At 33.5% G+C, this 16,773-nt stretch overlaps 3 protein-coding genes across 5 annotated transcripts; 2 read left to right on the top strand and 1 right to left on the bottom strand.

Annotated features, from left to right (window-relative positions):
• Window positions 1,279-2,584, bottom strand: LOC104707395. 3 transcript variants are annotated; one of them, XM_010423738.2, is made up of 2 exons: window positions 2,063-2,578; window positions 1,391-1,686 (listed from the first exon to the last, which is right to left on the bottom strand). In XM_010423738.2, exons 1-2 carry the CDS (start codon window positions 2,348-2,350, stop codon window positions 1,672-1,674), a joined length of 303 nt encoding a protein of 100 aa, XP_010422040.1. In that variant the 5' UTR covers window positions 2,351-2,578; the 3' UTR covers window positions 1,391-1,671. The 3 variants fall into 3 exon arrangements, with proteins under 3 accessions (XP_010422038.1, XP_010422040.1, XP_010422039.1); XM_010423737.2 differs by having other exon boundaries at window positions 1,504-1,872; window positions 2,063-2,580; XM_010423736.2 differs by having other exon boundaries at window positions 1,279-2,584.
• On the top strand, window positions 6,830-9,759 carry LOC104709650 (endoglucanase 19-like). The gene is made up of 7 exons (XM_010426225.1): window positions 6,830-7,300; window positions 7,621-7,833; window positions 7,932-8,132; window positions 8,343-8,432; window positions 8,525-8,689; window positions 8,773-9,057; window positions 9,418-9,759. The coding sequence occupies exons 1-7, from the start codon at window positions 7,100-7,102 to the stop codon at window positions 9,757-9,759; spliced, it is 1,497 nt and encodes a 498-aa protein (XP_010424527.1). The 5' UTR covers window positions 6,830-7,099.
• LOC104709649 (endoglucanase 19-like) lies at window positions 10,011-12,971 on the top strand. The gene is made up of 8 exons (XM_010426224.2): window positions 10,011-10,229; window positions 10,328-10,528; window positions 10,739-10,828; window positions 10,921-11,085; window positions 11,169-11,453; window positions 11,814-12,162; window positions 12,284-12,358; window positions 12,451-12,971. Exons 1-8 carry the CDS (start codon window positions 10,074-10,076, stop codon window positions 12,750-12,752), a joined length of 1,623 nt encoding a protein of 540 aa, XP_010424526.2. The 5' UTR covers window positions 10,011-10,073; the 3' UTR covers window positions 12,753-12,971.

Genomic DNA, 16,773 nt, shown 5'->3' with positions numbered 1-16,773 from the left:
TATATATATATATATATATATATATATATATATATATTAGTTAGACTAGATTAAGACCCGTGCTAGAGCATGTGTTGAAATTCATTTTATTTACATTGTAATTTTTTATAAAATATAATTTATGTGATTATTTTTAAAAGTTTTTTGGATAAAATATTATGTAATAAAATCATATGCTAAATATGATGACTTGAAAAAGACACTTATTTTGTAAGTTTTATATTGTTAATAATTCTAGATAAGTACTCGTGCTATAACACTGGTTAAATTTTATTTTATACAAAATTTTGTATATTTTCTATTTTAAAATAAAATTTTAATATGTTGTATTAGTTTATGTACATGAAGTTATTTCAACAATGTATATTCTACCTCATGACTTGAATGTCATTATTAAACATAATTTTGTGAATTTGGTTTTTAAAAAATGATTTATTATATTATGAGTAGTTTAATATATTGTTATACTTTTGTTTTAATATACTTGGTTTTTTAAATTTTTCATATTATAGTGACATATTATTGACATTGCTACAACAAACCAATTTAGAATGTTTATAGTTTCCAACTTTAATATCAAGTTTCAATATTTTAAAAATATTTCAAAATAAATTATTTAAAGTTTATTATATTATATAAAATTATAAAATTCAACAAAAAAGTATGAAATTGAATTTAAATATTCAAACTTTGACCCTTTACTTAGTAAATTTTTTAATTCAATAGATATTATTTTTAAAAAATAATATTAATAAAAATTGAATATTTTATAGATTGAATCATTTATATTTGTCTTTAAAAATTCAACTTATGGTATATCCGGAAATAAAACTATTTTTTAATTATAATAAATAATATGAGAATTTATTTGTTTCACAAAATAGACTCATATATAAAAATGAGAGGTGAAGTATAATAATAATTAACAAATTAATATGTTAAGTTAGATATCAAAAGATTTTATTTGATGAATAATTTAATAAAAAAATTAATATGGTAAGTTATATGATATCAAATAATTTTTTAGAATATTCTCTTTAAGATTTTTGGAAACAATAAATCCAGACTATACAAATAATATAAAACTTAATCTATAACCTATTCCTAACCAACTTATTAAAATTATATAGTTTACAAAACAATGTTGTGTACTTCCGTTTTATTATATAAGGGATTTGTTTATTTTGTACATATCTATAATTTTTTTTAAATAATATTTTCTTAAGTTTTTATTCAAAGGGATTAGAAAATCAGAAAACAATTACGTATGTTTATACCTTTTTTTTTTTGTCAAACTAGGATTTCATTCAAATTAAAAGAGTTCTTCCTCCTCAAGGAGAAAGTACAAATGGCTATCAAAATCCCAAACAAACCAAGCCACTTGAGCAAATGGTAAAACAACAACAATAACGAAATCAGAAGCTAAACATAAATGAAAGGATAGATGGGAGCTAACAAGCTCAAACCATAGATAAAGGGATAGATGGGAGCTAACAAGCTCAAACCATGGATAATGGGAAAGATGGGAGCTAACAAGCTCAACCAAAGTAGATTGGTTCTTGAATGGAGGAAACGAAGCCTCTAAAGACACCAACGACGAACAGTCAGCAAAAGCTGAGCGGGGACAGTCTTGGGCAACAAACCTCGCTTCTACTTCAAGTAGAACAGTCTTCAGAACAATGCTCCCTGTGACAATACCACTAAAACCAAGTGAAGTATTTGGGAGGATAATAAGCTCCTTAAAGGAGAGATGAGGGCTGTAAAAGCCCCGGTGAACCAGATAATCTGTAACGGTGAAGGAGAGCAAAGATCTCTTTCCAATCTGCAACAAAGCGGCTACTAACACAGCCAATTTGAAGTATAATCTGCATACTGCAGTAAACATTCGCAATAAGGCGATAAAGGTGCCACAAGAAAGCACAAATGTGGATCCACGGGTATCCAAATTCATCAAAGGAGTAAAAACGAGATCCAAATTCCACAAAGCCAGAGCCACACTCTCAACGATCATCCAAGAACTTTCCAACGTAGAAGAACCAGAGACCGAAGAACAGGAGCATACCTGGGGGAACAGGAGAGGAGGCATGTTGATTGAGATGGAAATGGAGTGCGAGCAATCAACTCTGCTGCCAACGAGGCTAAGAAGCTGGTGTGACTTGACGATATGAGCTACATGGCTTTGAGCCGGAGAGGGATCTGGAGGGTCTGGAGGATCAGGCGGATCTGGTGGAGAAGGACGAAACGACAATGAGGCCAGCGCCGATGGAAGCTTCAGGCCGATAAAAGCAAGCAGATCCGTCGGAAACGAAGGGTTATGGCGCAGCGAAATCATCGAAGAAAGTCGAGCCATTGAAACCGAGAAGCAGAAAAAACACTATTAGAAACGGAAGAAGCCGGAGAGGATGCCGGAAAAACACGCCGGAAATAACTCCGGTAACTACGAAGAGGACCCTAGCAGAACGAGAGCACCGCCGATTAGAGGCTAGATTGGCAAAGCGGAGAGGGGAACAACAACGGTAAGCAGCTGAAGCAGGGGCGAGGAGGAGAGAGCTGTGAGCGGAGGCTGGGAGTAAGACCTAAAATATATATTTATTTTTTTTATAAATAAAAATTCTTTTTTTTGAAACAAATTTATTTAGAACTAATTTTATTAAAAAATAAAATTATGAAAAATATCTACGAAAGCAAAAAAACAAATAACGAAAAATTAGCAATTTTATAAATTAAAATTAAATATATATTTTGAAAATATTAATTTTAAATTTGAATTAGGGAATATTGAAAGCATATTCCAATATATTGTTTCTTATTTGGACTCAAGTTAAATATTTTTTACTAGAATATTTTGGTTTGAAAATTAATATATTTAAGTGATAATTGTTTAAAAATAATAGTCCAAACTCTCCCATATCCAGCGTGATAACCCTTAGGTTTTTAGAGCAGTTACCAGTTTTTCTTACACGTGTGAAAGGAGTAAAAAAAAATCTTGATTGGCGTTGACTCATAGCGTTTCTCACACAACGCTCCTACAAACGCTTTGCCAATCTAGGCTTAGGAGAGGGGAACACCGAAGAAGCTTTGCCGGTGGAGAAACACCATTTGGAAACTCCTCTTGCGGCTCCTCGAAAAACGTATCTGGGAGAGAACTAGGGCGAACTCACTTACGTATGTTTATACTTAAAATGATAAAAGTTTCGTTTTGTTTTGTTTTGTGACCGTAAATCAGTTAAGAATCTCTATATTCCCAAACCATAGGTTATACAAATGTATGAAAGAAGGTTCCATGGTCTCTCCTCTTTAGAAAATTCTGATGTATATATGTTCTTATTTTTGGACCTCTTAATAAATTCAAAGTTTGAAAGCTGTCAATAATAAAATAAAATGAAGGTTGAAGTGAAGAAAGCATCACGTGAGGCCACATGAGATGAAATGGAGCAGCGGTTGGGGCTCTCTCAGTCACGCACGAAGAGATCAAATCTCACAGTGTCGGTAGTCACATGCGTTCATGTGACCATGAATGAATTTTTTTTTTGTTGACAGCCTCAAAATAGAACTTTCTGATATTTGTTTTTTTTTTTTTTTTTGAAAGAACTTTCTGATATTTGTTGTTTCAAAAATATTTATGTTTCATTATTAAAAAATAGACAAACTCAAATTTGTGATCTTCGAACGCTGAATGAATTATTTATTCGTTTGTTATACGATATAGTCTGATTTCCAGTTGTTTACACTTTTATTATTTTAAGTTTTTAACTCAACTGATAGTTATTCATTTTCGTACTTTACAATGATATATCATGCATATTTCTTTTTGTCTGGAATTAATTTCTTTCTATGTGAATTTTTTTTTGGTACAATTATATATGTTTTTAGTTTTTATCAGTTTTAGCAAAATAAGATTCAGATTTATGTTATTTTTAAAGTAGACTTATGTTTTCGTTTTTTTAGTCACTAACATGCATTATGGTATATATAAATGGGATTCAAAACGATTAAACTACTAAATGTCCCGATCGAAGTTACGTTGCTCTATCAAATAAAATTGGAACGAGTAATCAACGTAAGATTATTAAATTAGCTAGCTACTCTGTTTGTGATTGCTGGTATAAGATTCTTGTGTCGAAAGTGCAACTCACACTCGAAAACCATTAAAGAAAGATTTAAATCGCACTATATAGACTATGATTTAAAATGAATTCAAATTACGTACTTAATACAATAAAATTCCAATTCAAATTCTTGATAAAATTCCAATTCAAATTCTTGATAAAATATATTGTTAATAAAACTAACCAAAAATTGGGGTTTACGTAAGAGTAGGAAAGAGACAGTTGTATAGTGTCGTAGCAAATTAAAAATTTGCACGTGCGGTGACATCTTTTCGAGAGCTTAATATAGCATGTGCCAAATGAGCTCATATTAAAAATGTTGCTTACGAATAGATTTTCTAGTTTCGAACTGCTAAAAGCCTAAAACATTTAGTATGTCTCTAATAATTTTGGCCTCTACCAATAGTTATATTCACCATAAAATTTATGCTTGCTCATTGGTTTTGCACTTTTGCTTTTGCTTCTAATAGTTATGGCCGTAATACCATTTCTAAAAATTAATTTCTCTGCTTGGAGCAGCTACACAAAACATAAGGACCATAGAAAACTCTTCACGATTGTCTTTAATTGCCCGACAAACAAATAAACTAGCATCGACAAAAGATAAAATGTTGAATCGATGGGTAAAGTTTTGACTTTTCTTAATCATATGCACTAAAGTTTTAAGGCATTAAAAATATATTTAAAATTAAAGTTTTAACCGATATCAAATGTTCCATGATATTATTTTAATATTTTAATAATGTAAAACTGGGAAACAATAATGTAAAACCCGTGGATCAAAGTTACTTTAAACCATGTGAATTGTGATAAACCGATAATACTATTATTATGTTGTAAATGCATATGTGCATATATATATATTACTTATAATTTAATGTCTTAATCTTAATTTTTTTTTTTTAAGAAATAGTTTTACTTGTTTCGATGTACATTTTAATTCATATCTCAAATTTATCAATTGTTTAAGAGAAGTGGTTTGTTGAACTTATCAAGGTGATAAACTTTAATTAGTTGAAAACAAATAAATACGTAATAAGACCATGATCATCAACAGTTTTATTCAAGCAACTATGAGTGTGTAATTTAGCTTATATAATACGTTTTAAACATATACACCAATTTTTTTACATAAATTATCCAACTCTCACCAAAAATATCAGCGGCACCGCTATTTCAATAAATTACCAAGCAAGGTTTCCTCCCAATGCGTGCATATACAACCAATTTCCGCCCACATCTCATGGTCGTGTTTACATATTTTTGACCGGTGTTATGTAGCTATTTATTTAGCAATCCCATATTGCCAATTTAATAACAAAAAATAAAGATACAACTTCTGTTTTCGGTAGACAATTGATTGTGGTTGGGGACATCCAACTCAAACCAAAATGATCAACTTGTGACTTTTCACCATTTACTTCCTCACTTATTTATCCTCTTTTTTTTTCAAAAAATATCTAAATTTTTTTCTGTGATTGTCTATTTCTATTATCTATTTGACGGCATTGTACTGTCGATTAAATATTAGAATTAATTTCGGTGCGTGTATTGTTTGTCTTGTGTGTCCCCAGTCTTAAGACTGTTCGGCATTTATTTTGCAAGGTCGATCAAATCCCACCCAACGTGTTTTTTGAAAAGGGTGTTAACCCACCCAACTTTCATTCTTATCATATAGTTGTAACCCATCTACTTTACTAAATCATTATATAAATCTCTCTTAAATTGGTCGTATCACTTTCTTTCTTTTTTCCATTTTAGTTTATATCATGTTTAAAAATGAATATATTTTATTTTAATTGAAAAAGATAATGAAATATTCGCGAATGGGGTTTATTTTATTTATTATTATTATTTTTTTTTTGTCGTATGTTATATTATCATCATGGATATGTTGATTTATCCTATCACACATGATGGTCAATCTGGCATATCTACTTACATATATATACATAATATACGTGATTATGATACGCAAATTCACGAACAACTCCATAACATACAACTTTTTCGTAATATTCAGATTTCCAGTTGAGGATTCTTACATGCACCAACGATAGACCCTCTTACTCGTAGTACTTGACACTAAAACGGATGATCTAAAAAAGTGCATTCTAGCTTTAAGAATCAAACCCTATATATACTTATTGTAGATATGTTTAAATCCTTGACCATTGGATGATGCAACTTGCACAACTGAGGAGTCGATTTAGAATTACGATCTGAATTAGGAAAAAAAAAGAAGTATATATTCGGGTTTTGACTTTGTATATGATAGAAAAGTAATGATATTATTTTATGGCATTTGTTTAGATGCATGGAAGATTCGGAGCTTCCGTAACGGGTGGAAGGACAACTATTATTTTCCCTTTTAAAAACGATTCAAATTCTGTTCTACTACTAGAAGACAAAGTAGAAGATCATTGCACTAACAAAGTTTTAAACTTCAAGAACATATTTTAATTTTAGTTTGTGTTCAAATTTTATTCATGTTAAATTGTTAATTACCAATATTGATATATAAATGGACTCCTCTCTTAGATTGTGAGAATAATAATAATAATAGTTTTCATTTATATTAGAAAAGCTATTGTTTCATCCTAAATTTGAACTGAACTCCCTGCCGACACATTATTGCATTCATAAAAGAGTTAACTAGTCTATATATAGTTATAAAAGAGTTGAATATAATTTCAAAAACAAAAGAAAATTGAAAATAATTCTGCCGTTTTCTCTCCTCCTGGTACCTTCCTTCACTTTCTCCCATATAAACCTCAATTTTTTCTCATCTTCATTCACCAAACCATCTCTATCTCCCTCTCACTCTATTTAGAAAGGATCAACGTCTCAATCTTTTGATGAAGGATCCCATAAACTAAAATTTAACAAAGTCCGACAAGGACCAACTAATCTTTTGAGTCTAGCTAGTTGATTTAAGAGGATCCAACTTTTTTTTTTTTCATAATTTTTCACAAAGACATAACTAAATAATGGGTGCTACTACCACCATTTCGATTCTTGTTCTTCTTCTTCTTGGGTTGGTTCAGCTTGCAGTTTCAGGACACGACTATAAACAAGCTCTGAGCAAAAGCATTATATTCTTTGAAGCTCAGAGGTCAGGACACCTTCCTCCCAACCAGAGAGTTTCATGGCGATCTCACTCCGGTCTTTACGACGGCAAATCAAGCGGCGTAAGCTTCCTTTTAAAATTAAAAATAAATAAACTGAAATTCGTATATTATGCTAGTCTCTAGTAATATTCAAAACTCTGTTAATCAGATTTTTTCCATAATTATATTACTTTTTATAATATAAAGTTATATTAACCGCTGTCTAGATCCATATAATAATTTGACTTTCCGTTGACCCTATTATTCCCTTTAACTAATAAATATGATCAAAATCTAAGCGTTTGGATGGTTTAGGCCACCTAAAACGTCACATAAGCAGCTGATTATTCATACTACATTATAGTTGCTAACTTGAATCACATTTTTAAAATATTGTGCAGGTGGATCTAGTTGGAGGATACTATGACGCCGGAGACAATGTGAAATTCGGGCTTCCGATGGCTTTCACGGTTACCACAATGTGTTGGAGCATCATAGAATACGGTGGCCAGCTAGAATCTAATGACGAACTTGGCCATGCCCTTGACGCCGTTAAGTGGGGAACTGATTATTTCATTAAAGCCCACCCTGAACCTAACGTCCTCTATGGAGAGGTAACATTAATAATTAGTAACACTCTAATCACTTATCACTTTCTTTATAAATTAGACTAATTTTAATTTGGTTATGAAAATTTTTTGTAACCGTGTAGGTGGGAGATGGTAAATCGGACCATTATTGTTGGCAAAGGCCAGAGGAAATGACCACTGATCGTAAGGCTTACAAGATTGATAGGAACAATCCTGGTTCGGATCTTGCCGGAGAAACCGCTGCCGCAATGGCTGCCGCTTCCATAGTTTTTCGCCGCTCTGATCCATCATACTCAGCCGAGCTAATCCGTCACGCCCGTCAGGTTCTAAAATCTCAAACCAAAATGTTTACAATTTTGAACTCCTTTAGTGATGCTTGATTGCAATAGAAGGAGCTCTAAAACATTTTGAAATTAGTTTTTTGTCAGAACCGGAATTAAAGGTGCAAAAACGTAGATAGTAGAAATAACCTTCTAAATTCATAATATTTACGAGTTTTGCCACTGATCCTAACCCAATTCTTATGTTGGCAGGTTTTTGAATTTGCTGACAAATACAGAGGCAAATACGACAGCAGCATTACCGTGGCACAAAAATACTACCGATCAGTCAGCGGTTACAATGTACTAAACGCTGCTTTATAGTCTAAATGCAGACACTCTTATACATATATATTCCATGAATTCTCATTATAACCGTAATTTTGTATAACCAGGATGAGTTACTCTGGGCTGCTGCGTGGCTATACCAAGCAACCAATGATAAATATTATCTAGATTACCTCGGTAAAAATGGCGACTCGATGGGCGGTACGGGCTGGTCGATAACGGAATTCAGTTGGGACGTTAAGTATGCGGGCGTTCAAACCCTTGTCGCCAAGGTAATTAATTATTCACTTCAATTTAACCGAGCTTATTGGGTTTAATTTGGTTACTAAACCGAGAAATTTTGCTTGGTTTACAGGTTCTGATGCAAGGGAAAGCAGGAGAACACACTGCCGTCTTCGAGAGGTACCAAGAGAAAGCAGAACAGTATATGTGTTCGTTGTTAGGTAAAAGCACCAAAAACATAAAGAAAACTCCCGGCGGTTTGATTTTCCGGCAAAGCTGGAACAATATGCAGTTTGTCACAAGCGCTTCTTTCTTATCCGCGGTGTACTCCGACTACCTCTCGTCCTCCAAAAGAGATCTACGTTGTTCTCAAGGAAACATTTCTCCATCCAAACTCCTAGATTTTTCTAAATCACAGGTTTGCCCCAAAAACTTTAGTGATTTTTGCTTATTCACCCCCATATTATGGAACCAGAACGAAACAATAAACATATATATAATTGAATTTGAAACTGTAGTCATGTATTTGAAAGTACTACAGTACTATTATAAAACACTTACTAAAACTAGTACTATTTTGGGCCAATTTTGAATTAATCCGGTATAATATTTCGGATATTTTTGAACCTATTTTATAGTATTTTAAATTTTGTATTCTAAATGGATAGTTTGATTACTCGTTCTATATAATACTACTTGTTCCCATCTCAAAAAAGTTAAAATATAACGTTAGATCTATGCGAATTAAATAATTGATAAATAAATTGAAATTAACTAGGTGGATTACATCCTCGGAGACAATCCAAGAGCGACGAGTTACATGGTTGGATACGGAGAGAACTATCCACGACAAGTTCATCATCGTGGTTCGTCGATTGTCTCGTTCAATGTCGATCAAAAGTTTGTGACTTGCCGTGGTGGTTACGCCACATGGTATAGTCGAAAAGGAAGCGATCCGAATGTTTTGACCGGAGCTATAGTGGGTGGACCCGATGCCTACGATAACTTCGCTGACCAGCGGGACAATTACGAGCAAACCGAACCAGCAACTTACAACAATGCACCTCNTTTAAAATTAAAAATAAATAAACTGAAATTCGTATATTATGCTAGTCTCTAGTAATATTCAAAACTCTGTTAATCAGATTTTTTCCATAATTATATTACTTTTTATAATATAAAGTTATATTAACCGCTGTCTAGATCCATATAATAATTTGACTTTCCGTTGACCCTATTATTCCCTTTAACTAATAAATATGATCAAAATCTAAGCGTTTGGATGGTTTAGGCCACCTAAAACGTCACATAAGCAGCTGATTATTCATACTACATTATAGTTGCTAACTTGAATCACATTTTTAAAATATTGTGCAGGTGGATCTAGTTGGAGGATACTATGACGCCGGAGACAATGTGAAATTCGGGCTTCCGATGGCTTTCACGGTTACCACAATGTGTTGGAGCATCATAGAATACGGTGGCCAGCTAGAATCTAATGACGAACTTGGCCATGCCCTTGACGCCGTTAAGTGGGGAACTGATTATTTCATTAAAGCCCACCCTGAACCTAACGTCCTCTATGGAGAGGTAACATTAATAATTAGTAACACTCTAATCACTTATCACTTTCTTTATAAATTAGACTAATTTTAATTTGGTTATGAAAATTTTTTGTAACCGTGTAGGTGGGAGATGGTAAATCGGACCATTATTGTTGGCAAAGGCCAGAGGAAATGACCACTGATCGTAAGGCTTACAAGATTGATAGGAACAATCCTGGTTCGGATCTTGCCGGAGAAACCGCTGCCGCAATGGCTGCCGCTTCCATAGTTTTTCGCCGCTCTGATCCATCATACTCAGCCGAGCTAATCCGTCACGCCCGTCAGGTTCTAAAATCTCAAACCAAAATGTTTACAATTTTGAACTCCTTTAGTGATGCTTGATTGCAATAGAAGGAGCTCTAAAACATTTTGAAATTAGTTTTTTGTCAGAACCGGAATTAAAGGTGCAAAAACGTAGATAGTAGAAATAACCTTCTAAATTCATAATATTTACGAGTTTTGCCACTGATCCTAACCCAATTCTTATGTTGGCAGGTTTTTGAATTTGCTGACAAATACAGAGGCAAATACGACAGCAGCATTACCGTGGCACAAAAATACTACCGATCAGTCAGCGGTTACAATGTACTAAACGCTGCTTTATAGTCTAAATGCAGACACTCTTATACATATATATTCCATGAATTCTCATTATAACCGTAATTTTGTATAACCAGGATGAGTTACTCTGGGCTGCTGCGTGGCTATACCAAGCAACCAATGATAAATATTATCTAGATTACCTCGGTAAAAATGGCGACTCGATGGGCGGTACGGGCTGGTCGATAACGGAATTCAGTTGGGACGTTAAGTATGCGGGCGTTCAAACCCTTGTCGCCAAGGTAATTAATTATTCACTTCAATTTAACCGAGCTTATTGGGTTTAATTTGGTTACTAAACCGAGAAATTTTGCTTGGTTTACAGGTTCTGATGCAAGGGAAAGCAGGAGAACACACTGCCGTCTTCGAGAGGTACCAAGAGAAAGCAGAACAGTATATGTGTTCGTTGTTAGGTAAAAGCACCAAAAACATAAAGAAAACTCCCGGCGGTTTGATTTTCCGGCAAAGCTGGAACAATATGCAGTTTGTCACAAGCGCTTCTTTCTTATCCGCGGTGTACTCCGACTACCTCTCGTCCTCCAAAAGAGATCTACGTTGTTCTCAAGGAAACATTTCTCCATCCAAACTCCTAGATTTTTCTAAATCACAGGTTTGCCCCAAAAACTTTAGTGATTTTTGCTTATTCACCCCCATATTATGGAACCAGAACGAAACAATAAACATATATATAATTGAATTTGAAACTGTAGTCATGTATTTGAAAGTACTACAGTACTATTATAAAACACTTACTAAAACTAGTACTATTTTGGGCCAATTTTGAATTAATCCGGTATAATATTTCGGATATTTTTGAACCTATTTTATAGTATTTTAAATTTTGTATTCTAAATGGATAGTTTGATTACTCGTTCTATATAATACTACTTGTTCCCATCTCAAAAAAGTTAAAATATAACGTTAGATCTATGCGAATTAAATAATTGATAAATAAATTGAAATTAACTAGGTGGATTACATCCTCGGAGACAATCCAAGAGCGACGAGTTACATGGTTGGATACGGAGAGAACTATCCACGACAAGTTCATCATCGTGGTTCGTCGATTGTCTCGTTCAATGTCGATCAAAAGTTTGTGACTTGCCGTGGTGGTTACGCCACATGGTATAGTCGAAAAGGAAGCGATCCGAATGTTTTGACCGGAGCTATAGTGGGTGGACCCGATGCCTACGATAACTTCGCTGACCAGCGGGACAATTACGAGCAAACCGAACCAGCAACTTACAACAATGCACCTCTTCTTGGTGTACTAGCCCGGTTAATTTCCGGTCCCAGGGAATCTGACCAGCTGCTCCCCGGTAAGATTAACACATTGTATTGTCTAATCAAAACTTTCATGCTACTACTAGCTATATAATTAACCTCTGCTGGACTTCCCAATTTTATAGTAGACTTGGTTAACCGGGTTTCTGATTTTAGGTGGTAGTCCAACTCCAAGTCCGGTTGTCATAAAACCAGCACCGTTACCAAAAAAGAAACCCACAACACCTCCTGGTTTGTCATCTTATACCAACTCATCGTGAAAAACCAATTCGATTTGGTATAAGAACTTAACCAATTTGCTTAATTTTTGTTTTGTATAGCAGCTTCATCTCCTAGTCCCATCACCATATCGTCGCAGAAGATGACAAACTCATGGAAGGACGAAGGAAAGGTTTACTATCGATATTTAACGAGATTAACAAATAGATCTATGAAAACATTGAAAAATTTGAAGATATCAATCACCAAACTCTATGGTCCAATATGGGGTGTTACCAAAACCGGTAACTCGTATGGTTTCCCTTCATGGATCCAATCGTTACCGGCAGGCAAAAGCATGGAGTTTGTCTATATCCACTCAGCTCCACAGGCAAATGTCTTGGTTTCTAACTATTCTTTGGAGTGAGTAGAAGGGTTTTGGTGTGTGAGACCGGTTTACTTGCTTGTAAACTTGTTCACCTGCTTTTGAAATTATTCGGGTTAGTTTTACCGATCGGTTAGGATTTTGGGAGGATGAGAAAGACGAATTCTCTAGTTTGTACTTTGTACACATAGAGAGAAATTTGAGACTGTAAAACTAGGCATAATTCTGTTTCTTGTAATTCAAAAGCTTTTTCTCTTTTTAGTTTATATATTTAATTTTTTTCAATTAATATGTAGAGAAATTAAGTGTTATGACTTATGATGCTGGACATATTCGGTTTGGTAACTGACTTGGNCTAATGACCTATCACTTTCTTTATTAATTAGACTAATTTGAATTTGGTTATGATAATTTGTTTTTGTAACCGTGTAGGTGGGAGATGGTAAATCGGACCATTATTGTTGGCAAAGGCCAGAGGAAATGACTACTGATCGTAGGGCTTACAAGATTGATAGGAACAATCCTGGTTCGGATCTTGCTGGAGAAACCGCTGCCGCAATGGCTGCCGCTTCCATAGTTTTTCGCCGCTNCCATGTAGTGAGTAGTGTGGCGCGGTCTTACTGAGTTACTTTGTTTCTGCTAGCAGAACTTCATTATATAATTTAATCTCAACTTTATTAAAAGTATTATTTGAATATGAATTCGTATAAATAAATATGAAATTTAGACCAATTGCATAAGACTTGTTTAGTTTTTTTTTTTCTTTTTTTTTAATACTGAAATTACGACATCTAACAAATTTTCAGTAATAAAATCGGTTTGGTTTGAAATCAATATTNTGTTTACAATTTTGAACTCCTTTAGTGATGCTTGATTGCAATAGAAGGAGCTCTAAAACATTTTGAAATTAGTTTTTTGTCAGAACCGGAATTAAAGGTGCAAAAACGTAGATAGTAGAAATAACCTTCTAAATTCATAATATTTACGAGTTTTGCCACTGATCCTAACCCAATTCTTATGTTGGCAGGTTTTTGAATTTGCTGACAAATACAGAGGCAAATACGACAGCAGCATTACCGTGGCACAAAAATACTACCGATCAGTCAGCGGTTACAATGTACTAAACGCTGCTTTATAGTCTAAATGCAGACACTCTTATACATATATATTCCATGAATTCTCATTATAACCGTAATTTTGTATAACCAGGATGAGTTACTCTGGGCTGCTGCGTGGCTATACCAAGCAACCAATGATAAATATTATCTAGATTACCTCGGTAAAAATGGCGACTCGATGGGCGGTACGGGCTGGTCGATAACGGAATTCAGTTGGGACGTTAAGTATGCGGGCGTTCAAACCCTTGTCGCCAAGGTAATTANAAGAACAACCTAAGATAAGATCACAGAAAATAAAGAATCCTAAAACTAACAGATCTAATAAATCATAAAAACCCTATGAAAAACCTTAAACCTAACAAGCAAATTACTCAGACATATTCAATGAAGAACAAATCATAATTCTGAATAATATGTAATAAATATTAAAAGAGTAAATAAGGAGTTTAGGAATCTTCTCTCTACAGATGAAATCAGATCCGTCTCTCCAACCGCTCTAAAAAATCTCTCAAGATTGCAGAAAAATAATACTTGCTAGAAAATAACTTAGGTCTTAACAATAACCATAAAAATCCTAAATATACTCTAATACACATCTTGGGCCTTAATTGCAAATAAGGAAAATTTGGGTAAATTTTGTAAATCATCTAAAGCTTGTGGAGAAAACTTCCGATTGGCTTGTGGCAGCTGCATCGNTAAACCAGCAAGAAGTACTTCGCGTGACATTATGTGGATCATGCATATCAAATACAAAACCGTAAGAAATCAAGTTTATAAAGAAGTGTGTTTTTTTAAATCAATAAATTAATAGGATTCAAGCAATTTAAATCAGATCTAGAACTCTAAACTCTTTTGTAAAATAAATCAGTTTTCACTGCAAATATTATCTAAATTTATAACCAGAAAATCCAAATCTCTTTGTAAAGTTCAAGGTTAAAAATCAGCTTTAAAAACAAGTTTAGATTGTTCACAAAATTATTAAATCAAATCTCTTTGCAGGAAATAATTTTGCTCTTCAAAAGGTTTTATCAGGAAAATCAATTATACTCTCATATCAATTTATTTTCCTAAAGTATTAATTCTAGGTGATCAATCAAGAATTAATATGAAGAACAACCTAAGATAAGATCACAGAAAATAAAGAATCCTAAAACTAACAGATCTAATAAATCATAAAAACCCTATGAAAAACCTTAAACCTAACAAGCAAATTACTCAGACATATTCAATGAAGAACAAATCATAATTCTGAATAATATGTAATAAATATTAAAAGAGTAAATAAGGAGTTTAGGAATCTTCTCTCTACAGATGAAATCAGATCCGTCTCTCCAACCGCTCTAAAAAATCTCTCAAGATTGCAGAAAAATAATACTTGCTAGAAAATAACTTAGGTCTTAACAATAACCATAAAAATCCTAAATATACTCTAATACACATCTTGGGCCTTAATTGCAAATAAGGAAAATTTGGGTAAATTTTGTAAATCATCTAAAGCTTGTGGAGAAAACTTCCGATTGGCTTGTGGCAGCTGCATCGATCGATGCAAAGGTAGCATCGGTCAATGCATACTCTTAAACTCGTCTCCCACCTTTGTTGATCAGCCTTAATGCTTTGATTATGCTCCAAATCATCCTTTTTAGCTCATTTGCGTACCATACGTGTCAATGAGTACCTAAACCTATAAAGACTCAAAAACAACCTAGAAAAAAAATCAAAAGACTCAAAAAGCACACTTATACCATGGTTAAAAAACACAAAAACCATGATATATCAGTCTTCTCAAATTGCATCAAAATATAGTGGAAATACTATATTAATAAAATGAGCTTTGATTGTTAGAGCATCTCCAATGGTACTTTTCCTTTATAATAGAGATCCTCTATAATAGGGGTGAGTTCCACTCCAACCCACCTCTATTTTCATCTCTATAATAGAAATTGCTATTTTTTACTCTATTTATAGAGGAACTCTATTTTTTCCTACAAAGGGTTCCTCTACATATAGAGGAAAAAATAGCAATCTCTATTTTAGAGGTGAGAATAGAGGCGGGTGATATAACATTATATCACATACTATTATCTCAACGTATCCTCCCTCTTAAGTTTCCTGCAAATTGANGATCAATCAAGAATTAATATGAAGAACAACCTAAGATAAGATCACAGAAAATAAAGAATCCTAAAACTAACAGATCTAATAAATCATAAAAACCCTATGAAAAACCTTAAACCTAACAAGCAAATTACTCAGACATATTCAATGAAGAACAAATCATAATTCTGAATAATATGTAATAAATATTAAAAGAGTAAATAAGGAGTTTAGGAATCTTCTCTCTACAGATGAAATCAGATCCGTCTCTCCAACCGCTCTAAAAAATCTCTCAAGATTGCAGAAAAATAATACTTGCTAGAAAATAACTTAGGTCTTAACAATAACCATAAAAATCCTAAATATACTCTAATACACATCTTGGGCCTTAATTGCAAATAAGGAAAATTTGGGTAAATTTTGTAAATCATCTAAAGCTTGTGGAGAAAACTTCCGATTGGCTTGTGGCAGCTGCATCGATCGATGCAAAGGTAGCATCGGTCAATGCATACTCTTAAACTCGTCTCCCACCTTTGTTGATCAGCCTTAATGCTTTGATTATGCTCCAAATCATCCTTTTTAGCTCATTTGCGTACCATACGTGTCAATGAGTACCTAAACCTATAAAGACTCAAAAACAACCTAGAAAAAAAATCAAAAGACTCAAAAAGCACACTTATACCATGGTTAAAAAACACAAAAACCATGATATATCAGTCTTCTCAAATTGCATCAAAATATAGTGGAAATACTATATTAATAAAATGAGCTTTGATTGTTAGAGCATCTCCAATGGTACTTTTCCTTTATAATAGAGATCCTCTATAATAGGGGTGAGTTCCACTCCAACC

The sequence above is a fragment of the Camelina sativa genome, chromosome 8 (genome assembly GCF_000633955.1).
Source record: "Camelina sativa cultivar DH55 chromosome 8, Cs, whole genome shotgun sequence".
Classification (NCBI taxonomy): Eukaryota; Viridiplantae; Streptophyta; class Magnoliopsida; order Brassicales; family Brassicaceae; genus Camelina; species Camelina sativa.
The sequence above is the reverse complement of the archived record's forward strand: the minus strand, read 5'-3'. Positions and strand labels throughout refer to the sequence as shown.

Coding starts and splice junctions, on each gene's coding strand:
- LOC104707395 (XM_010423736.2), bottom strand. CDS start 2,350: ATGGCTCGACTTTCTTCGATGATTTCGCTGCGCCATAACCCTTCGTTT.
- LOC104709649 (XM_010426224.2), top strand. CDS start 10,074: ATGGCTTTCACGGTTACCACAATGTGTTGGAGCATCATAGAATACGGT. Junction 10,230..10,327: donor CTAACGTCCTCTATGGAGAG/GTAACATTAATA, acceptor GTAACCGTGTAG/GTGGGAGATGGTAAATCGGA. Junction 10,829..10,920: donor GATCAGTCAGCGGTTACAAT/GTACTAAACGCT, acceptor TTGTATAACCAG/GATGAGTTACTCTGGGCTGC.